Source organism: Procambarus clarkii, chromosome 53, assembly GCF_040958095.1.
Source record: "Procambarus clarkii isolate CNS0578487 chromosome 53, FALCON_Pclarkii_2.0, whole genome shotgun sequence".
Taxonomy (NCBI): domain Eukaryota; kingdom Metazoa; phylum Arthropoda; class Malacostraca; order Decapoda; family Cambaridae; genus Procambarus; species Procambarus clarkii.
In genome coordinates this window covers 28,477,389-28,502,877 of record NC_091202.1, presented here as the reverse complement: position 1 = coordinate 28,502,877, position 25,489 = coordinate 28,477,389, and the positions used below count along the sequence as shown (strand labels likewise).

At 39.5% G+C, this 25,489-nt stretch overlaps 1 protein-coding gene and 1 non-coding gene across 2 annotated transcripts; one reads left to right on the top strand and one right to left on the bottom strand.

The window, feature by feature from the left end:
* Positions 1–4,721: 4,721 nt before the first annotated feature.
* LOC123767270 (ionotropic receptor 21a) lies at positions 4,722–17,119 on the bottom strand. The gene is made up of 10 exons (XM_045756842.2): positions 16,556–17,119; positions 14,199–14,344; positions 13,657–13,750; positions 12,157–12,309; positions 11,809–11,956; positions 10,027–10,178; positions 7,660–7,811; positions 6,701–6,992; positions 5,821–5,979; positions 4,722–4,919 (listed from the first exon to the last, which is right to left on the bottom strand). Exons 1-10 carry the CDS (start codon positions 17,117–17,119, stop codon positions 4,722–4,724), a joined length of 2,058 nt encoding a protein of 685 aa, XP_045612798.2.
* A 2,127-nt stretch (positions 17,120–19,246) lies between these two features.
* On the top strand, positions 19,247–19,328 carry TRNAS-GCU (transfer RNA serine (anticodon GCU)). The gene has a single exon. It is a non-coding gene; the product is annotated as a tRNA-Ser (tRNA).
* Positions 19,329–25,489: the final 6,161 nt, after the last annotated feature.

Here is a 25,489-nt window from a genome sequence, read left to right as displayed (position 1 = left end):
CCTTCCTCACCCACATTCTGGGAGCGTCTAATTTTCAGCAAAATTTATTATCTACGGGGGAAGGAATATAGTCATTTATTCACAGATTTCAACTGAATCTGATTTTAATAGAGCTTTCTAGTAAATTTAACTTGTATGCAGGAAGAGTTACGTTCACTAACGAGTTTAGCAGATTCGTCGACGCAATTTATGCAATTTAGTAGATTAGCTGACGCAATACTCCTCCAGTATTTCCGAGGGGTCTCTAGGAACATTTTCTTCGCAAAGTTAGTGATGTTAGTAATTGCCCGACATAACTAATCTGTTATGTCAAGGAGTTAGTAATGTAGTGTTGGAAATTTCCGACACAACCCCCTCTCCCCTTTTTTTACTTGTCCTGTGGTTGCTGGTGAATGTTGGGAACAGAGCTTTTGTGAAAGCTTCCCACGACATGTTAGTGAGCACGTCGGGAGTAGTGTTGACGCTGACCCCCCTTGTCTGACCCCACTACGCTCAGCGCTGACCCCTCCTTGTCTGACCCCACTACGCTCAGCGCTGACCCCTCCTTGTCTGACCCCACTACGCTCAGCGCTGACCCCTCCTTGTCTTAACCCACTACGCTCAGCGCTGACCCCTCCTTGTCTTAACCCACTACGCTCATCGTTGACCCCTCCTTGTCTTAACCCACTACGCTCAGCGCTGACCCCTCCTTGTCTTAACCCACTACGCTCAGCGCTGACCCCTCCTTGTCTGACCCCACTACGCTCAGCCCTGACCCCTCCTTGTCTTAACCCACTACGCTCAGCGCTGACCCCTCCTTGTCTGACCCTACTACGCTCAGCCCTGACCCCTCCTTGTCTTAACCAACTACGGAGAGAGCAACCCTCCTTCAGGAGAAGGTAAGCATCACCTCGACCCTCAAGTGTGACCTACGTCTTCGCCTTCTTGCATACGAACATGGAGGGGGATGTGACCATTCTTATGTCATATATGTGGTATATGATTATAACGTGTATACAGGAATTTAAATAGGCACAATAATAATTAATTTTTCTGCCATTGCAGGCAAGGATTTTTATTTAGCTCATCGCGGGGGACAACTCCACCAGCTCAAGGTACGTTCCTGTTGCCTTTCGTTTCCGATGGATTTTTTTTCAGCAAAAATATTACCGGACACGAAGATATCGTAATATAATTATGGGTAAAAATCAAGTCTGTGCCTGTTTTGTGGGGTGCCCTGGTACCCTCCTGTAATGGTCCTTCGAGCACCAGGGCACACCACCTTCCCTTCATTGGTCCCGGGGGTGCTAAGTCCACATTTGTTTTGCCTTATCGATTCCACCGAGTATTTTTTAAGTTGTGATCATGTCCCTCCAGCTGTTGTTTTACTTCAGTGACGTGAACTTCAGTTTCATTTGTCTTCCCCTGCATGTTACTCCCTACAACTCTCGTACCAACCTGGTATTATTGGAGCGGGATGGGGGGGGGGGGAGTGCGAGGGAGCGTCTCCGTGCTTGAGCTGCATAATATAAAAGGTCTGACGTTCGTGATGTCCACTTTTTTTAATTTCAAAAGTTCTGATTTCGATGGTAGTCCCAATAATGCTGCAGTTATACGTGATGTGAGCACTTGGTGGTCAATGTTGGTACTCGTTCTGTAATGTAAGTGCAGTTTGTGTGAAAGTTTTCACCTGAGGATGCCTTCACGAGTGTTGATGTTGGGAGACGCGTCACAATGTAGCGTCAATGGTGTGACTGAAAGGCAAGAAGGATTGAGTGTTGTTTCTTAGACACACTCAAAACTCCTCTAATATTCCTGAGTGTATCAAGTAGTAACAGAACTCCAAGTATCTCATACCATTTGTTCTGAAATCATTTATTACAGAGCAATCACAGATATAGTGATGGAGAAAGTGTTCTAATTTCCATTCACGCCACTGTTTGGGTTTCGAACCGGGGACCCCAAGTGTGTGAGGCCGAAGCTCTCTCCACTGGGCTATGAGTAGTCTTAAAGAGGAAAGTCCACGGATCGACACCCACACAGTCTAGGTGAATGGAATGTTTATTTCCACGGAAGTGTGGATGATAATTTATTGTTCTAATTTGTTTATATCATAAATCGTTATCTCGTGCTATCTTCCGCTTGAGTGTCAGTGACTGCTCTTCTGCCATACCTAGGGGAAGGGGAAGGGAACTATCAGATCGGAAAGTGTCAGGCCATTAAGACTATATAGCACTTAGAAAGGGCCAGGATAAGGATTTGGGATGAGACGGAGGGAAGGAATGGTACCCAATCATTTTGTCTACCATACCTAACTTCCTGAAAAGTGTACGATAAAGACTGGATTATCTAGACCAAAACTGTGCAGAACATACATTGAAATAATAGAAACAGGCCTGTCTTTAGTGGACGCAAAATTAAAAAAAGAAAATGAAAACGGCCAACCAATAACATTAGAGAAAACAAATTCATAGTTTATATGTTAAGATTAATTAAAAACACTAATTGCAACTTAGATATACTTCATTGGTTCCAATATTTTGACTGTTCAAAGTAATTCATCGTTTCGGGCGATTATTTGGGGAGGGAAATGTAATTGGCGATTACTAGTGTATTAATATACTATCGGTGCAGTTCATTAATGTGGGGAAACTCCAGGCAGCTAATCTCTCCTTTTAAATTAACTTTAATAAGATAAAGTTATGTCTTATTTATTTTCCTTAGTAAGTAAGAATTAATTGAGTGGACTGTATATACTTGTAAACTGCCTGAAATCTTCTTACACACTAATGGGGGGGACAATTGGTAGCCTAAACCACTTTGTTATGGCTCCTTCTTAAACTACCAATTGTTTACCTTTTATAATTATAATATACCACATGTGGTGGTCTACTTATTAATATATCATACCACATATGGTGGTCTAATCTACTAGTAATAATTACTAATTATGACTACTAATACTGTTAAAAATGGCTTAGCTGTGCCAGTAGTGTGGGCCTGGTAAGGCGTGTAGGTGTATCCTCCAAATTGGGTGTGGCCCTGTGCCTCCTTGGGCCACGTAATGGCGGCTGGTGGGAATGACAAAGCTTGGCAAACAATAGTGAATGTGTATGAACCAACTGTCTGCTCAACTTCTTGCTGCTCCTCTCACAATTTACCTGTATGGGATGCAAGGAATTAATCAAAGTTCCCTAAACATATCAATTACAGGTATGACATGAAATGTGAGGGCTGTAAAATGGAGTACACGTACATTGTGGTATGTTTTATTCCTACGTCGTGACCGCCTTTACCCATTGAATCAAAATGTGCACAAAATGATATACAATACTTGGAAAGACGGATACGGTCGTTGTTGTGGTGTTGATAGGCTGTGTTGCTGGTTGTTGACACGTAAATGGGGTGTCTAGTTGTTTCACCAGCCCTAGAGCCAAGTACAGCGTAGTGGCTGCTGTGTTTTGTTATTGTTCTGTCGCGGGAGCCTTGCTCTCAGTGGAGCCAACGCCCTCAACGCTGGTTCCTCACTCAAAGTAATTTTACATTAACAAGGGAACCTAGCTACAATTTGATGTAAATAATTATATTCAGTCTTATTGATTACTTTTTTGTTAAATCTAGATACTAAACTAGTCTATTAACAATGTTTCATAATGTAAATATACGATGACATCCATGACGTCACGGAGTCGATGACGTCACGGAGTCTCCCATTTTCCATCCTGAAGGGATTACAGACTAAGGGAGACTGTGTTATATGTGTGTGTGTGTTTGTGTGTGTCGGTTTCCCGACAATTAACGTAATATTTATATTTAGCATTATAACCAACTGGTTATATGGAGGACGGCTTGAATTAATTTTTTTTTGCACATATTCACTCAACTTCCCCCACAATTTCTTCACTCGGATAAAATTACTTTCACCCTTTCCACATTAACCACTAAGTTAATGTTGGACTCATCTCACTTTCTCAGCTTCATGTTTACATACGTTATAAACTCTTTTCTCCTATACCCCCTTCTTCGTAACCTTTGTTCTTCTACTCACTGATATGAATATTACTTTAAATTCATTAATAACACTCACTTATTATCTCTCACACAAACCACACTCATATTCTTAGCTCATTCACACCCTCACACTCATATTCTTAGCTAATACTCACCTCACATTCATATTCTTAGCTCATTTACACCCTCACACTCATTACTCGAATCCACTACACACACGAAACAATCACTCCATTTTTCTTCCTTTTACCTCATAATTTTTTCATCAATATCTTTCTCAAAACCCTCAAACTACTAGCCAGATTTCTGTTATTTTTCTGACTGTTCATTCAGCAATAGATCTCATTCACATTACTCTTCACGAGTCCCTGTTCAAACCTCCCTCACTCAACTTTATCACAAATTTGTACCCAGGAAACATTCCCTTCTCGTTAACCACCCACCCTTCCATTGTTCGATGCAAAGGAAATTGATTAGTAAAGTGATTAGACTTAAATTTAATATTTTTGAATGGCTAGAAATATATGAATTGTATTTACGTTTTAGGGATATATATCCTTCGGGTATTTTTCCCGTTTAGGGAGTATATTTTCCTGAAGAGCATTATTGAGCAGTAGATTTTCCTGAGGAGCATTTTGAGCAGAGAGTCACTTTGTGTATTCTATCTACCATTCTGATGGTCCTATTAATCCGTTTGTACCATAAAATGTTAATGGTAATGACAGTTATTATCAATGTTCATTGAACATTAACGGAATCATGTGGAATGACATACTGACCGAGTGTTGAAGGGAGAGCGTGAGGTCATTCTGGAAGAACTGGTTCACCAGTCCTCCACTCACCATCCACCCAATGATCTGGTCGAATCTTCTCTTCAGAGGAGAGTGGCGCTGTAAAGCCATGGCCACGTTGAACGGGGTGAAGCACTCCTGTACCACCAAGTACATAAACTTTAGCTCATGAATTCATGGATGTCCTCGACTTCTGGGTGTACATGGAAGTCCTAAGACTACTGGGTGTACATTGATGTTCTCGACTACTGGGTGTATTAATCATCTTATTAGAGGGGGAAGAATCTGCATGGTTAAGGGGTTTATAGAGATTCAGATTGAGATAAAGATTCGACATAATACTCAAGCATGAAAGGAAAGGTAACGCCTGTCAAAGGTTTGTTTATAACGGTGCGGCGACCTCAGCTTGTCCTACTGGTAATGTCCCAATGGAGGAGCAACAAGTTTGTCCTATTATGATTTGGATTTGATGAATTACTGATACTTAACAGAATTAGCTAAGAGAGCTTATAGGACCTAACTCTAGGACCTAACTATCGTCATTCCCACTTCCGTTTGGCTAATCCATATAGTCTTTGTTTCTTATCACGTCTTATGCCAAGTATTTAGATGTAGGTAGCCTCTTTTATTTACCCTATTGGTTAAACTTATTCATTTCTTTACTTACCTCAGTAAATCAATCCCTAAACCAGTTTTTATTTAACGTATTCAACATCTGAAATATATTTGTAGCTTGCCTCAAAGTTTCCTAACTTCTATCAAATCGTAAACGAGTCTAACCGAAAAAGCAATTGAACCCTTATATGAATCTTGAACTTTTCGTACGAGACTTGAAAATTTTAATTTGGCTTCACGAGAAGTGAACTCAAATCTCGTTTGAATGTTTCGACAAATTAACATAAATTGCATTTTCCATAATATGTACTGGAGACTAGGTCTCCACCCTGGCCACTGTTGGCCAGCCTACCCTCCTCTCCACCCTGGCCACTGTTGGCCAGCCTACCCTCCTCTCCACCCTGGCCACTGTTGGTCAACTCACCTTCATGATCCTCATCCTGGCTTGTCCTCGACTGGTAAACCTTGAGGCGATGACGTACTCATGGTAAGGCCGACTCATTAACATGACAGACTTGCCCTCCAACACCCGAGAGAAGATTGGTTCATCAGAGCTGTAGTTCTTGAATCTGTCTTTAATGCTCTGTGTGACAACATAAATTAAAGTGTCAAGTGAGAGAGCATTGTAAAATATTTTAATATGTGTATATCTCATTATATCCAAGTGGATTTGTGAATATTATATGGCGTGTACTGTTTAAGGGGGGGTCGTTCAGGGGAACTCATGTCTCAGAAGCTAAGTAAACGACTCCACGACACGTTAGTTCACGACTTCTTGGGCAGATTTTACATTTTTAAACTAATCCGTACGATACCTTAAATTAACCAATTTGGCATCTTAAACTAGCCCCCTTACGACACCTTAAACTAACCAAAGACATCTTAAACTAGCCTCAACGACACTCTAAACTAGTCAGAAATACACAAAAGTCTTGTACTGAATCCCAAGGCTTGGATAACTTACATGGTATTAACTGTTCCACCCAACACAAACAAGGAATACTGTGCTATATTCCTTACGTCACATCAGTAAAGTGAACTCTTAGTGAACTTGAATGACATAAAATGTTGCAAAGGATTAGGCATCAATTAGCTTGCAGTGACCTAGGATAAACAATACAATATTCAATACAATCCCAATAATGTGACATATCTAGAAGAAAATCATAGGAGCAGGACGGTGGTATTGAACCTGCGCGGGTCCTGGGTCACCACACACACAAAAAAAGAGGTGAGATCGTGGGGTATTAATAATAAATTTAACTTATTTGCTACATGATATGCTGGATAAAAGCCAGACTCACCTGCAGATTAGGGTCAGTAGGTGAGAAGGTTCCGACCACTGACACCTCTGTACCGGTGTCATGGAGGTCCTTGAGGGTCTCTATGCCTGTGGGAGCCTTGGCCACCAGCAGGAAGGCGGTGAGGTTGGAGGAGTAGGCTATAGTGAGGATCATGGTGTAGAGCCAGAGGAATAGGACATACACCCTGGTGGCGTCGGTCTGGGGCTCTGTCCGCTGGTCTCTGGCGCAGTGCATGGCCAGGGTGTAGAATGTGTCGAAGCCCAGAGACTGCAGTCGCTTCTCCTCCGCCCCGCTGTTGGTGGCGACAGCGGTTAATGGTGCTCCAGACGGTTACTGTAAGTGTCTGCAGTGACAGGTTAAAGTAGAGTATTTGTTAGAGCCAGGAGAGAGTAGAGCTTATGTTAGAGCCAGGAGAGAGTAGAGCTTATGTTAGAGCCAGGAGAGAAGAGCTTAGAGCCAGGAGAGAGTAGAGCGTATGTTAGAGCCAGGAGAGAAGAGCTTAGAGCCAGTAGAGAGTAGAGCGTATGTTAGAGCCTAGAGAGAAGAGCTTAGAGCCAGAGCCTAGAGAGAAGAGCTTAGAGCCAGGAGAGAGTAGAGCGTATGCTAGAGCCAAGAGAAGAGCTTAGAGCCTAGAGTGAAGAGCTTAGAGCCAGGAGAGAAGCGCTTAGAGCCAGGAGAGAAGAGCATAGAGCTTAATAAGACTAAAGGTTTATTAGAACCAGAAAATAAATCATTTTAAAGTCCAAAGAGTGTAGGATTTTTTATAGATCCAGATGCCTATGGTATGTAAGCCAGTAGAATGACCATTTATCCAATATAAACACTGTTCTCAACATGTCTCGACTCCAAAACATTATAAATCTGTTCTCGATCTTTAACAATGCATCACTTTACGTTATCGCAGAGAAACAAATTCGGAATGATAGCCAATATATTGTGTGGAACACTTGGGTACTGACCAGTGAGCACTGCACCGCGCTAGTATGTAGAGAACAGGACCGGAGACCAGGAGACCAAAGAGGATGGCGGTCCAGGTTTGGCCCTGGAAGGGAAAGGCAAGTGCCTGCCACCGGGGAATAGGTGGCTCCGTTCGAGCCAGAAAGCAACTCAGCTGGTGAGAGACAACATAAGTACAGTTAGTGAGGCAGAACAGTCTCATATCTTGGCTCATATTCTGTCCTCATACCCTCAGTTCATTCTGTCTATATATTCCAGCTTTTAGTCTGAGCTCATGCTCTCAACTCCTTCTCTCTTTATATCCTAGCTTTGATTATATCATCATATCCCAGCTCGTAATCTGTTGTGATATCCTTTCCAAGTATTTATGTACGATGTATCTTGTTCTCAAGCCGGCTAGTTAAGGACACACACAGATATCGCCCCCTTTGTCACAGCGTTTGTGAGGCAAGTGTTTCCTCTGAAGAATGTAATCAAAATAAGGTTGTGTGTCAAGTGAAGGGATATATATTCTTCCGTGCCCGTTCCATGTACTCCCATCACACACACTCCCATCCCACGCATTCCCTGCAATGGACTTGGCTTAGGCTTTAGCCATAACATTATCATAATAGCTTGTGTGAAATTATTATATTTCCATTGGCATACGTCATTGATTATAAGAGAGTTGTTTCCCAAACTACTATGTTGCTAGAATAAATCTTATGTGCAATATATTTGCATATCAAAGTAGGCCTCGGTAGATATAGAGTTAATGGGAGCATTATGAAGTATCAACTCTAATTTCTAATTAGTATTGTCGTGTAGAAAAAGAAACCTCGAGGGGATTTTTGAGTAGCATTATTAATTTGTAAAATTATTTTTACACAGGTAATAAAAGAGAGGATTTTGAGTAATGAATTGGACAGGCCTTTGTCACCCCAGTCAGCCATTGTGGAGCGAATTAGTGCTATCTCACTGAGCATCCCAACAGTGAAACATATTCATCTGGACTTTTAATAGTATTGAGCCTGTATTGAAAAAGAATTGTAACGTGTTGTGAGAATGTTTAAGTGTAGGTTATTCTTCATGAAGTATAGGATTGTGTTTGTGACTACCTAGTGGAGCTAATTTACAGTGTATTTAAAGAGACATCTTGTTTGTGGGTAACTGATGGATAGTGTAAACGTAGTAACTATTATAAGAGATAATGACCAAACCACTCATCAAAATATGAACAAACGACGATGTTTCGGTCCGTCCTGGACCATTATCAAATCATATGTGATAACCATTATCATACGACTTAACAATGGTCGAGGAAGGACCGAAACGTCGTCGTTTCTCTATCTTCTGGTGTAGGATTTGGTCATCATATCTTCAGCCACGTTATTGTGACTCATCGTCTGCATATTATGAGAGAGCGACACTGCTACTTGACTCCCATAAGAGTGCAAGTCAGTGGCTATGCAGGATTCATAAGGACTGAGGCATACTTCACCTTGTTAGTACAACACTTTTAATAGTATATAGTTCTTGCTGTTGGTGTACTGCTGACGATTAGCAAATTAAGAAATGCCCTCTAGTTAACGTATAAAGTGTGAAGTATTGTTTCCCATATATTTATTTCGTGTTTAATGTACTGGTGTGCTGCCTCATAATACAGACCAAAGATATTTCTGGGATAACAGATTTTCGTAATTACTGGAAAACTGATTATATTTCATTTGTCTTAACACAGTCATTCCTGTATACTGGAATTGGTATCTTGCTGACTTCTTTTAAAGGAAGAAGCAATCAAGCTTTGTCATGTATATTATCATGCTTTATGTATGTTTTTAACTTTGGCAATAGTCTCATTGAGTTTCTACCTCCTGAGACATCAAACTAGACATAGATACATTGATTTGACAGCAGTATACTAGACTGGGGCGTGGAACTGTAGGAAGGTAATTAAAACTGTATATGTATTAATCCGTAACACCCTATTCCCATGAACACCCTTCCTCTGCAGTCCCATCCCATATACTCCCATTCCATGTACGCCCATCCCACACACACACACACACCCACCACCAGGTACTCCTATCCCACACACTCCCATCAACGCAATAAACATCCCACGTACTCCTGCCCCCACACATACTCCCACTCTACCCCCTACGCACTCCCACCCCACGCACCCTTATCACTCCAATCCTTCACATTTCCATAACACACATATCCATCAAACTCCCACACAGCGAGCTTCCAAAACACGTTTTATAGTGCCAGAAACTTTCCAGTAAATCCCTCCCACACACTCCCATCCCACACACATAAGTTGATCAAGAAATTATTATTATTTTAGTTAGAAAAATACAACCAAAGTTGGCTTGTGTAGGACTTGCCTCATTGTCATAGGGGAGAGTGTAGTCGAGGATATCAACACGGACGATGGTGACGTAGAGGTCCACCACGCCCAAGTCCACCTCGTTTCTTGCAAGTAACCCCAGAAATCCTGAGTAAGTCCCGTTTTCTTCATCACTGCCCCAGTATTCGCCTGGAAAAGGAAACTACTAACATTGAAATCAGGCCCTCCTCCCCTCCTCTCTCTCTCTCTCTCTCTCTCTCTCTCTCTCTCTCTCTCTCTCTCTCTCTCTCTCTCTCTCTCTCTCTCTCTCTCTCTCTCTCTCTCTCTCTCTTTATATATATATATATATATATATATATATATATATATATATATATATATATATATATATATATATATATATATATATATATAAAGTTATGCTACTGAGCAATTTTTCTTCAGTAGTGTCTCATATAATTAATCATTTTCCCTTAATTGGCGTTAGATTAATTAGCAGTTTTCTAACAATAGACATAAAGCTATTTTAATTTTAGACAACAAAATAATTATATATTTTACTGCAGTGGACGCTAAGCTAATTATAAATTTTGTTGCAACACACGTTATCTAACATGAAATTTTCCTACTATACAGAGTACGATAACCTGAAATTTTCCTGCAGAAGATGTTTAGCTGATAGAAATAAATGTTAAGCTAATTAAAGGCGAATAATAAAAAGTTTTAAATGCATCAGCATAATAAAGTAATGGATCGAAATTGAATGTCTTCATATTTATTGAATGACTCGGATAAATAAATAGAAATAGATGGATTTATAGAACAAATGATTAAGTTCAGTAATAGACGTAAGATACCTGAATTGTTTCAAGCGTAGGTCAGACGTATATATATATATATATATATATATATATATATATATATATATATATATATATATATATATATATATATATATATATATATATATATATATATATATTATATATATATATATATATATATATATATTATATATATATATATATATATTATATATATATATATATATATATATATATATATGATCGAGTTAATGTGGGTATCAATACCAACTGCCTAATGTTATATCATATAGGCCTTCATCAGTTTTTTGTATTCATATATTCTTAACTGCGTAGCTCCTTTCAATTACATCTCAAAATGTTGTATATCTCTCATTTGCAAATTTAATTTTTTTTGTAATTTGTAATTTTCAAACTATATTCTACCAAAATATAAACATCTGAAGAAAAAAATTATTTAGCTTGAGTAATTCAAATGTTTTCGAATTGTATGTTAAGCAATAAATAATATATATGTCGATAAGGTTTCTTGCACAGGCTTGTTAGGCATATAAATATTATTTATAATTAGATAATCCCTAATTATAATGATAATCACTAATGATAATCACTAATTAGGACGGAAAGCTTGGCGATTTCTCTTGATAATTCTCTCCCCTCCCAGAAGTTGTTGTTGTTATAGATTCAGCTACTCGGAACAAGTTCCAAGTAGCACGGGCTATGGTGAGTCCGTAACTTACCTGGCACAGGAGCTGGGCAAGTAGCACGGGCTATGGTGAGTCCGTAACTTACCTGGCACAGGAGCTGGGCAAGTAGCACGGGCTATGGTGAGCCCGTAACTTACCTGGCACAGGAGCTGGGCAAGTAGCACGGGCTATGGTGAGCCCGTAACTTACCTGGCACAAGAGCGGGGCAAGTAGCACGGGCTATGTTTAGCCTCGTGGACGGGAGATGTCTCCCTCCCCCCCTAGAAACCAGGAAGTCAATATGAGCACCTGCTGGTGGTTCCTTGAACTGTGTAGTGAAGTTGATCACCTGACTGAGGATGTTCACTACTCCCATGTCTCTCCCGTACCGGGAAACCACTGTACCGTCCCTGGCCCGTTCATAGAACACGAACGGCTTCCATTCAAACGTACCCACCTGTGAGGGTAAGACCGGTAGTATCAGGCACGCCAGATTCAGTGATTCTGTGGGAGGGAATGGAGGAGAGTGTGTGGGAGAACAAGGGAGGGGCGTGTGGGAGTGGAAATGTAGGGGGGTGATGAGATAGGATCATTATTTTTAGTAGGAAATTGATTTGTCGTCAACATCATGATATAAAGATAGTGATGCTGTGTTACCTTGAGCACGGCTCCTCTAAGATCCGTGAATTTGTCGGGAAAAATGACTACCTGGGAGGTAAATCTGTTTTTCCGCCAGCTGGTGACACGCTTCACTCCTTCCCCGAAGTACAGCTGGTTGATGTAGAGGCTCCACTCTCCCTCCAAGCCTGTCTGGGACGGGAAACGTATTTACGAGTCGGTGGCGTACTCAACCCTTCAAGCCGCTCTTACCCGCCTTACCTTACCTCTTACCTGTACCCGCTCAAGCCGCTCATTGGTACAACGTCTCACTCGGATGAGGAATTGAACAGATATGATATTTGCAGAATACATCCAATTGTTATGCTTCTCCAAGCTGCGGATGATATTAAAAACTCATTCGTCAATTTGGACGTTCTGTGTTTCCACAAATTGGAATTTGCTCTAAATTTTAAGTAATATTATATACTTTTTATTTTTTTATACCATGGACGTGGCCAGACATTTGCAATGCTAACCAGCTTATATACATTTTCTTCTCTCCTCCCTGGACAGGGTTAGAGATCTGTTTAACATATAATGCAGTGATTTATTGTACAGGTAACTACATATACTAATGAAGGCCTTTAGTTAGTTATACATTAGAAAACCTTTGTACTTCAGCCTCTCTTGGACGTTATTTGTATTGTAGTTCGTAGGTAATACATTTAAAACATGTAACTCAAAACGAAAGAAAAAGAGAGACGATGGTTCAAAGAAAGCTGGAACTTATACAATTTAGCCAATCCTAATCAATAAGGGGCAAATGCCTGTTAATCCTGCCGCAAAACTCCCTGTTTGTGATTGAAAAACTGTTTATACACGACTCACAACTGATGACTTTCGAATATTTCTTTAACAGGATTAAGGGGCATTTGCCGTTTGTTGATAAGGTCGGACTGAAGAACTAGCCTACTTAACCTTCCTAATTATTCAACTAATTTTAACATATAAATTTATGTTTGTGATAATATCATGTGATAATATTGAATGTTAAAATTATCGAAAGTGTTTGGGGGTTCGGCTACAGTTTGGACAAGCATAGAATTAGGATTTTTTGTAACGCTTCACCCACATACTGCTAGTGCAAACTATAACCAACTGAACCAAAGCTCTGTTGGTAATTGCTAGTTGGTTAGGTTATCCGTATGATTTAAAAGATCCATTAGTAGGTATAACCATTATATCATTCTTAAGTTCCCCTATCGTAAAAATTCCATAGGCTTAGTGAGACATGATTCCCTGGAAACACAAACCGTAACTGTGTCTATTTTCCGCTTGTTACAACTTGTAATAAAGTTGTTACGTCTTGGCTTAACGTGTTTTTGACGTATTAAAACGTTGTTACAACTTGCTATATTGGTTCTTATAACTGGTTAGGAGGTGTTAAAATTTGTTCGAACGTTGTACCAACGTCGTAGTTTCGGTGTGTGTTTGGCGGGTTGTCTGCAACCAAAAATGCTAGTTGCAGAAATGAGGAGTATAAACATTCTTACTCACCTGTGTGGCCCCTGCAATGTATTCCGTCTTCTTTCCCTTTTTAGATGAAGCCAGAGACTCTAGATAGCCTTGTGAGGAAGTCACAAACAGGTACCTAAGGGGTTGAAATACATTTAATTCATATATATTCCATCTCAGATGAAGACCCACATTACTCATGCATAGTTCACATTCAACGAACACTCATTTTCCTCATGAATATCTCATATTAAGTGATTAATCACTTTAATAACGAATATTTCCAATTAAGCGATTACTCACTTTCCTCAAGAACACCACACACCAAGAAAGTACTCACTTGCAATTGCCCAAGATCTTGTGCAACATACTAAATATTATACTTTCAGTTACATTAATAAGCCATACGTCACACAGCAAACAGCTGCGTCTAACAGCCAGGCTGACCAGAGCACCAACCAACCAGGAAGCCTGATCAGATCCCGGTCCCACGGTAACCCCCCAGACGCAATAGTCCGATCCCTTTGTCCTGCTCCTAAAATGTTCTCAAAAAGAGTTGAGTGAGGCGGGGAAGCCAGCCTCACCTGCCGTGATAGTCCCAGAGGTCAGGGAACGTGTTCACGAATGTGAGGAGCGGCTCCTGGTCGTGGGTGAGGAAGATATAGCCTCCACACTCCGGAGAAACCCACGCTATCTTCAGCAGGTCGTCCGTTCTGCTCACTCGTACTACCTGCGTGAATCGGATTACACAGGGTTCAAAGATAACACCTGAATGATAGCACCGCTTACATGATATTCACCTCTCACCCCTTACGGGAACCACCTACACTATGTACCACTTGCTCGTATGGCTAAAAACCCTATTTCATAAATACTCACCTGTAAAATATCAAATAACACCCATGAAATACAGAAAAATATACAAAAGTTGATATAATACAAATGTTGCTGTACTTTTGAGGTACAAAATATAACACAGCTGTTGGGTGGGTGGACTCGGCTGTTTTGCATATTACACACAGAGCTCTTTTTTTTTCAATGTCTGAATAAATACTACATCGAGTCCCCTCTTGTGAAGCTTCACAACAAAGACTGAACGAGCCACAACTCAAAGCAATATTTTTGAAAAAGGATTTTTTTGGGGGGTCTGCATTGTCAAGAATTTCTTAAATAATAACTGAATTATTGGATTTATAATATATTAATGCAAAACTTAGTTTTTAGTCGTCACTATAATCAAACGCTATTTTTTTATGAAAATATTATATATGTATATATATATATATATATATATATATATATATATATATATATATATATATATATATATATATATATATATATATACATATATACATATATATATATATATATATATATATATATATATACATATATATATATATATATATATATATATATATATATATATATATATATATATATATATATATATATATATATATATATATATATATAGTTAGAAAAAAAAGGAAGGGGGTGGTAGGAGAAAAGCACACAGAAACTGTATTGGAGGGGACCTACATTCACTCCAATGCGTTATGTGTGGTTTCCTCCGAGGCTATGGGTCCCCCTTCTTCCAGCCAGAGGTGGTACTCCCTTCCCTATCAAATATATATATATATATATATATATATATAATCTATGTATGGTTATTCTCTTATCTGTACATAATTACAAATAAGATCATAAGCAAACAACTTTACAGGCTCACCATAGCCCGTGCTACTTGGACCTTTTGTTTCGGGTAACTGAATCTAAAACAACAACATCAAACAACTTATCAAACAATTGGCTATGATGACTGTAGCAGGAGCCAAACTACAGTCAACAACATTAATTTTTAAACGAATCAACACCACATATTAGAGTATTGTGCCCACCAAATCCATTAAGTATTATGAGCAGAAACACAAATGTTCTCAAAACACAAATATGAGCACCAACACTGTATATTTTGAGCAGCAACACTATTGAGTATTGAGCAGCAACACTACTGAGTATTGTGTGGAGCCACGCAGCTAAGAGCGTGTTAATGGTAAGCCATTAGATTTAATGGATTATACAGCAGCATTTCAATTAAGTGTACAAGTTAGACTGGTTAATTATTGAGTCTTGTGCCACACCACAACATTCGAACAAATAACACTGGACACGAAACTAAACTTAAACAGGACAGGGTTCGAAACTAAATTAAACCACACAGCCGTGTGGTATGTGGTGCATTCAACCAATCATGTGGTGTATGGTTTATTCACCCAGTACTTTGGGTGAATAAATCAGACCGACACATGACTGGTTGACCTCAACCAGTCAGACAACCGACCACCAGACCGACAACCAGAGCGCAACTCCATAGTCTCCTGAGACTGATGGATGCCTACTACTACTTTGGAGAATGCTGCTTTCAACCAATTTTGTGGAGTATGGTGCAGTCAACCAGTCTTATAGCACTTAATACATTCATCCAGTTTTGTTGCGAATGGTGTTAAACCAAATCTTGTGAAACATAGTACAGTCAACCACTACTGCGGAGCATTGATTATTCAACCATACATTTGGCCCATAGTGCAACCATACAATCCGATAGAGAATTGTGCATTCAACCTGTCGTGTACAACATGCAACCTTTTACCAGGATTGTTTTGCATAATTATTTATTCAGTATCTCATAATACAGTGAAAGAAAACCCCTATTTACTGTTTAATTATTTGGAGCAAGTATTTGATGGAAACCATAAGGCTAATTGGACTCCTAACTTAGTTACTTAGTTACTTAGACTCGTAACTTGTCGGTCATACTCTGAATATAACAGAAGCGTGCAATCCTGATATCGATGGCGGCATGGTGGCTGTCAATCATGTCTGAAGCATTCAATTTCGATGGTATTAACAGCCGTCAATCATGAAAGCCACTTACCTGTCGTGTATTGGGCAGCTGCATCAACAGGTCCTCCACGACAGTTAACTGATCATAGACTGGATCATAAGCCACCACCAGATGGCACCTTTGCATCTCTTCCGAGACGGCGGTTCTCAGCATCTGGCTGAGTGATACAGCCTCTCGCAGGGCAGTCAACTGTCGTCTTACAACTCCAGGAAGATGTGATAACGCTTCGTTGTTCTTCCTGTTCTCGAGAACTATGGCGGGTGTGTCGGTCTTCAGCGTAGCTGATCGGCCGTCGTGTATAAATTCTCTGTGTTCTAGGGATTCAGAATCATGGGGCTTGTGTATGGGGGCTGTCCTATAATACAGCTTATGATGGCAGGTTTCTCCTAGTGTCTGCCGCTGCTTAGTAAGACCCGATGGTGAGGTCTGTGGCTTCCTCAGGCAGAGGACTGGCTTAATCTCCTCCAAGGTATTGTTACACGTAATGTTATGATTAATGTCTATACCTTGTGACGGAAATGTTGACACTTTCAGTAAGTTTGAAAGTGATGAAATCCAAATTATTAAATGCAAAAATGTCTTCGCAACAGTCATTTTCCTGACAATCTGAAAATTAATAATGCAGTCATGAAGCTTACGAGTTAACAAGTGTATCAAAATGATATAGAATCAATCCTATTGAAATGTTGCAGGATTATGAGGTAGAGATTCAGGGGATTGACTAATACATATAAACATTAAGTAAGCTAAACAGAAATGGCAAGAGATATTCATACGCAAGTCAACATACACAAAGCATGAGGAATGTATTATATCTAGTTGAAGTTTCGAATGTACAACAGACTATTGAGCTCCACATTCCTTAAAGATTAAGGAGAATGTCTGAATCAGATAACTGATTTAGACATTTAGCATGTCTGAATCAGATAACTGATTCAGACATTTAGCATGTCTGAATCAGACAACTGTTTCAGACATGCTTCCAAGGGCTGAAGTCTTAATTTCCAAGCTTGAACATGATCTAATCATGGTCCAGGCGTTCTTTCAGGGATCAACGTTCCCGCGGCCCGGTCTCTGACCAGACATCACCAATATTCCAGGCTAGTTTCCTAAGTTCAAATGCTTATCCCTTGTTGGTAGCTCTTGAAGCTGGTGGTAAAGTAGTTCTTGTAACTTGGTATTAGGTATTTGTGTATATTGGATGTTGGGTAGTTGCTGAAAATAGTGGTTAGATTGTTGTTGAAGATTGTGGTTAGGTAGTTGTTGAAGCTTGCAGTTGTAGACGATATTGGTGAGGTAGTTGCTGAAGCTGAAAATTATGTAGCTTTTGAAGCTTACATGTAGTTATAGATGTAGTTTGTTAGGTACTTGTTGAAGCTATTAGTTATATTGCTCTTGAAGCTTGGTATTATGTAGTTGTGTAAGCTGGTGGTTTGGCTGAATCTGGTGGTTATGCAATTACTTCAACAAGCGTTTGGGTAGTTGTTGAAATTGGTAGTTTATGAACAGAGATACTTGAGAATTACCGAAATAGGGAACCTCTGCCTTTCTCATCAGCATTTTGTAAGTCACAGTATCAAACATTTTGTTAAAGTCAAAGTGTTCAACTTCTCAAGCCTTTCTATTGTCATCTGGTTGAATTATACTCTAACAGAATGAGATCAAATTCGCTAAACATTTTCTTTCCATCAACCTTAAGTAAAACCATTTTGTGACTCTTTAATTAATCAACACTTTTCAAGATTAAGACGAATGGTTTTTGCGATTATTGACTCAAGCAACTTTCTCCAGAACAGGACTATCAATTATTATGAAAGCTGAAGAAGATTCAATAAAGATTCTACCACAACTGTAGACACAGTAGGTAGCCATGGGTGAGCAACTGTTCTAGACACCTGTTACCATGTCTAGACTCGTGTGGCCACCGATTCCCATTTACAGAACAGCTGTGTTGACAGCGACGGTCCACGGCAGTAAGTGACAACTGTGTCTGGCCGCAAGCTGCCTTTATGATGCTGCTTCCTATTGAGAATTCTCTTGAGAGCTCTTTTCAATGTTTGATATGATTGTTCTGTTGGTGGTTCGCCCTTATAAAGTTTATTCCGAACACTGGTTGGGCGAGGTTTCTGTTTGCATGCACAAACACACATAGACACACGGAGACACACACAAACCTACACACACACACACGACATTTCACGACTTTTGTTAGGCCAAAGCTAGAATATGCAGCGGTTGTGTGGTTCCTATATCTTAAGAAGCACATCAACAAACTGGAAAAGGTGCAAAGACATGCTACTAAGTGGCTCCCAGAACTGAAGGGCAAGAGCTACAAGGAGAGGTTAGTAGCATTAAACATGCCAAAATATTAGAAGACAGGAGAAAAAGAGGTGATTTGATCTCTACGTACAAAATAGTAACAGGAATTGATAAAATTGATAGGGAAGATTTCCTGAGACCTGGAACTTTAAGAACAAGAGGTCATAGATTTAAACTAACTAAACAAAGATGCCGAAGAAATATAAGAAAATTCACTTTCGCAAACAGAGTGGTAGACGGTTGGAACAAGTTAGGTGAGAAGGTGGTGGAGGCCAAGACCGTCAGTAGTTTCAAAGCGTTATATGACATAGTGCTGGGAAGACGGGACACCACTAGCGTAGCTCTCATCCTGTAACTACACTTACGTAATTACACTTAGGTAATTACACACACACACTCCATGACGAGGTGGCCGAGTGGTTAAGGCGTTGGACTGCTAATCCAATAGGGTCTCCCTGCGTGGGTTCGAATCCCATCCCCGTCGTAAAAATATGCAATTTTAAAAGGGGTCTGGATGGGTCAGAAGTCTCAAAGTGTTAAACGGTAAAGAGTACCGGGAAGACGGAACACCACGAGCGCAGGTCTCATCCTGGAACTACACGTAGGTAACAACAATTAGGAAATTACACACACACACACACACACACACACACACACACACACACACACACACACACACACACACACACACACACACACACACACATACTCTCTCACACATATACATTCACAAGGTACACAAGGTACACATTCACAAGGTACTGCACATGGTACTGCATGGTACCTTGTGAATGTTTATGTTCACATGGTACCATGAATGTTTATGTACCATACCTGCATGGTACACACTCACACTTGTTAGGGTTATAAGTGTAGAAGAGCCTCAGCAACACAATTGAGGTGCTTTACTGACATTCATAAAACTATTCAGTGTTTATCGTCTCCATACATGAGACCTCGTACTAAAATGTGTTCATTATAAACAATTAGTATTTGCTCACTTTGTCAATGCCGCTGCGAATCGCGCAAGTTGTGCTCAAGTTGTTCCTTGACCTTCTTGCAAGAATAGGGACTATTGTTGTAGCAAATCTTTCGACTTTCTTAGGTTCAAGATTTGTGCTTTTTTTCAGAAGGAGAATTAACATTGTGGTTGTATGTTCTAGTACTAGTCTTATATTGATTACCAGATGGGGAAACCGGAAATACTTGGGTCAATCCCAAGAGATTGTGCTATGGGGTTCGAATCCCATAAGGATGGGGAGGGGAGTAGGCCCACCCCATCTACAACAGTTTCAATACCTCCCCAACCTACCTACATGAGTCATCCTGCAAAGTTTAATGAACTTGTCGGAAGTGTCAGGTCTCCAATTTTGAACCGACATCCAAGTTTTGGAACCGAAAGATGACAAATTTATCAAATACTTTCCGAAAACAAGTACCTGATCTTAAACTTGTAGAGGACATTAATATTAAAAAGAAGCAATGCTGCCGACCCCGACCAGCCTATGACAGTCACAAACCACTCACGTGTCATCTTAAATTTGAGTAAAACTAATCACAAAGCGTCTGATCTTAACACCCAAACATACAAACATCTAAACAAGGTCATTTAAAGCAACAAATATAGATATATACCTTTACCTGATTTACCAGAGGGCCACTAACCCTAGTGGCCTCGACGAGGACAGGAAGCCGTTGGCTTGTCGAAGGACTCTTCGTTCGCTTCGATGATCTTTTCCAGATAGATGTAACTTCTTTTCAGATGATAGATGTATCTCTGAATATTCTAATTCTAATCGCTTAATTATAATCACACGCATGTTCGTTAGTTTTGAGCACACAGCTGGAATTATCCTGACGGTGCCAGACAGCTGGGTGGACAGCGCTTCGGATTCGTAATCCTGAGGTTCCGGGTTCGATTCCCGGTGGAGGCGGAGACAAATAGACAAAATGTTTTTTTCACCCAGATGCCCCCCTGTTACCTAGCAGTAAATAGGTACCTGGGAGTTAGACAGCTGCTACGGGCTGCTTCTCGAGGGGAGAGGGGTGTAGCAAAAAGGAGACCAAGTCGAGGACCGGGCCGCGGGGACGCTAAGCCCCGAAATCATCTCAAGATAATCTCAAGATGATCCAGTATATATGAGTGTCTGGTATTGGGCCTCAGATTATGTCTGCTTCCAGAAATTTAAACTTTTTTGATAAACTTTTTCTTGTTCATAATATAGCACTTTGCAGCCTTTTCTAGTTTCATCAACGTGTAGTAACAGATGTGTACAGGTGACAAATGTGTAAAGGTGACAGATGTGTACAAGTGGCAGATGTGTACAAGAGACAGATGTGTATCTAGTCATTTTGATGTGGGACATTTTCATTTGGTACTATTTTTGTGTCTTAATATTCCAATCATCTTTATTATCTTAATACACACATAATTAGTGCCAGATGCTCCAGGCTAAGCTATAAGAGGTTTATCTTGAACAAATCTTAAAAAAGTTGTTCCATAGTGTTATTGTTAAAAAAATAAAATAATCTAAATTAAATGGGAAATTAGTGGCTGAGATTTCCAGGTGTTGCAATTAATAATAATAATTAAAAAATAATTGACAGTTTCTAAATTTCAATTAACTGCAAATAGGTTTGTCCAAAATTTGCATAAAAATAATAAATATATGTTATACTAATTTAAAAAAATACTGAAATTCCGATAAGAGTTCAAAGTAATTTATGTATAACAATGATATGTCTCGAAAGAAAAAGAAAATATATCAATGAATAAATTAATACGATGTACAATTGAAAAACGGAAATTTACCATCGAATTCTGAAGTTTAAAGACTGTCTTGCTTCTCGCCGTGCTTAGCGCCATTTTTTGATAATTACTTAATTACAGTAAGTCCTTTGTACTGGTGAAGTTGGCGCATATGCAAATACGCTACGAATTTCAACAGAACATTTCAACAACGTGTGCAACAAACCTCTCTGGTGCACTACAAAATATATTGGACAACTCATTAAAAAACAGAATGCATTGCCACGACCAACTTTCCCGCTCTTCATGCTCTTCTGCGGGTAATTTAACCTGAGGAACTCTTGAGAACAAACGGGTAATTATAGGTCTTTCTGGCAATGTCTCCACTTTAACTCGGCATTTGCATAACTTTCTCTTAACCTTTTGATGTCTTCTCTATATAAAATATACTGTTTACAGTCATGACAGTCAGGTTTACGTATATGACTGTCATCATGTTTCAGTCATGATATATAACAGTCCCGATGGCTGAGTGGATAACGATCGGGATTCGTAGTCCTGAGGTTTCAGGTTTAATCCCCGGTGGAAGCGGAAACAAATGGGAAGAGTTTGGGTTCACCCTGATGCTCTTGTTCACCTAGCAGTATAACGGTATCTGGGAGTTAGACGGCTGCTACGGGCTGCTTCCCGGGGATGTGTAACAGAAAGGAGGCCTGGTCGAGGACTGGGCCGCGGGGACGCTAAGCACCGAAATCATCTCAAGATAACCTCAAGATAACAGGCCAAGGTATGTTCACCCAACATTTAGTTCACCCTCTGACGCTCTCAAACATTAACTGTTGTCAGCACAAACGTTATGATTTAAATTGCTTGATACTGTTTTTGATATAAAATAATTCAACGCTAAGTTCCAGGATTCTTATGTTTTTTTGTAGGAAAAAAAAGGAATGTCTATGGAACTCAATATTTATTCCCCATTCTGAAAACTTTTTTGGATATTCATGTAACTTCACACTGCTATTAAACACAACCATCTTACAAAAACGGGGCCGCGAAGAAATAATTACTTTAAGTATCTATTATCATCTGCTAACACTAGGAAGATACTTTTTAAGCGAATTTTGTAAGCAAATGTTATTCCAACAACTATGATATTAGTTGTAAGCATCCATCAGTCTCAGGAGACCATGGAGTTGCACTCTGGCTACGCTTCCATCAGTCTCAGGAGACCATGGAGTTGCACTCTGGCTACGCATCCATCAGTCTCAGGAGACCATGGAGTTGCACTCTGGCTACGCTTCCATCAGTCTCAGGAGACCATGGAGTTGCACTCTGGCTACGCTTCCATCAGTCTCAGGAGACCAGGGAGTTGCACTCTGGCTACGCTTCCATCAGTCTCAGGAGACCAGGGAGTTGCACTCTGGCTACGCTTCCATCAGTCTCAGGAGACCATGGAGTTGCACTCTGGCTACGCTTCCATCAGTCTCAGGAAATCATGGAGTTGCACTCTGGCTACCAGCTTATTCAACATTTTAAAAATCTTTTTCCCCCCCTGACACTCCGGCAATTACCTTTACTCAACATTCAGCGTTGTCCCTCTCGCGTTAAACAACATTCATCCACTGTGCTTCGCCGAAATCCAGACATACTGTAAAAAAATATATATCCAACTCTCTTGCATCTACAGTCATTTTATATCTAATGAAATAGTACAAAAGTATTATTGCGTAGAATTGCGATTATTACGTAGAATTATTTTATGTCTCGTGGCATATAAACACTTTTGTATTTGATTTTTGTTAATTCTGGCTCCAATAACCATTGCTTTCAGTATATTTATATAAACTAAGTATTAAACTAGATATACACATCGTTAACACCTCAGAACTCACTGTTACACACAGAGATCACACTAACGTGATGCATCATATGAACAAATCCACAAGGGCCGTGACGAGGATTCGAACCTGCGTCCGGGAGCATCCCAGACACTGCCTTAATCGACTGAGCTACGACAGGGTTAAAAAGAGTTGAAACTGAAGTTTTACTGAACTTATTGGATCCCGTAGCCTCTCCGAGGCACAAACCAGGATTTTACACAACTCCCCCCTGCACCCGAGCTATGTCAATAGGCCGTTCTCCCTCTTCGCCCTTACATCATTACGATGCTCCCGGACGCAGGTTCGAATCCTCGTCACGGCCCTTGTGGATTTGTTCAACTCACTGTCTTCGAGTTATCATCTAAAAGGCACAATCTAAGTATATTACACTGTGTATCTGTAAAGTCAATGATTATAAGCTTTAAATACTTCAGAGCAATAATATCAAAATTATAAAATGTGTATATAATACCATTTGTCTTGTCTTATACATTCTGGTTAGAGAGAAATTGTTCATCACTTGTATTATAAGAACAATATAACATATGCAGTGACATTTCTGGTTTTAATATGTTATTTTTGAAGTTCAATTTGCCTATTTTCGAATGTCAACTGAAAGGTTACCCCAAGGACTTACGGAATAATTTTGTTTGAGCGCGACAAAGTTTACTGAACTTGTGGCAAAGTTATTGAGGCGATAAGTCCACCAAATAGAATATTTTTAGGCACCATTCGTTTGTTAAATTCCTTACTGATCGTCTCCTGTTTTGAAAAACAGTAAACTATCTGTATCTATAAGAGGAAATGTCTGTCACTCTGTATATCAGTTTAAGGCTGCAAGCCTTAGATGTTTGGGGCTAGCCTCACCCAACTTTGCAAGGTGATATGGTCTGCGGTATGGGATGGACATAAGCTGGCCAGGGTCAGCCTAAGTTAAATGTTTAAAGAAATGTTTGAGTTTATAGAGGGTAATTATGAGAAGACTTGTGAATCCTAAATTGTGGTTTGCTAAACATTTCGACATTAATTTTTTTTTTTTTACTTCAACCAATGATTGACATTCGAAAGCTCTTTTATTTAGTCATAACGAAGTTACTTGTTCTTTCTTTGCTGAAAATAGTTTTATTCTGAGGAAATTCATTTCATGATTGAGTACAGTAAATACAAAATATAGCGGGTTTGCAGATGTGAAAAAACATCAAATCTTATATGAACGTGCTGTAATCTTGCTCTCGGGCTGTAATATATATATATATATATATATATATATATATATATATATATATATAATATATATGCGGAAAATCCACAGAGAAATATGAAATGAGGTGAACGTTTCGGCTTGTTAAAGCCTTTGTCAACACCAGACTGACTCAAAGGCTAAAGGCTTTAACAAGCTGAAACGTTCACCTCATTTCATATTTCTCTGTGGATTTTCCGCATAAAATGATCAGTGTTTTGTGATCGTCAATTGCATATTATATATATATATATATATATATATATATATATATATATATATATATATATATATATATATATAATATATATAATATAGGCAGTGGTTTTATATCTCAGCTCTAAGTCAATCCTCATATCTCAGCTCCTTGGCGATTCTCATATATCAGATCTTAGTGTGTTCTCATCTTAGGTATAAGAACTTACACCTGAGATGAGATAAGAACTTATAAATAAAATAAAAACTTATTTTATTTACAAGTTCTTAGTTACCTTTATTGCCCAAGTTTGTGTCTGTCAACAAATCCCAGCAATTTGTTGTCTTACTCATCCCATGTGGTGAGTAGCCTTCCTTCCTGGCTGAGCTGAGTAATCACCTCACATTGCTTAATGAGTAATGTGATGTAATTATACATTGTTCATTTCCTTAGTGTTGTGTCGTCCGTTTAAGCGTTCCTTTCGTGCTATTTATTCTCAACTTCTGTTTTCGATTTTCCTATTTATATCTTTGGTTTTACGTTTTTAATGGAGTTATTATTATGTCCATTTCGCTCTTAA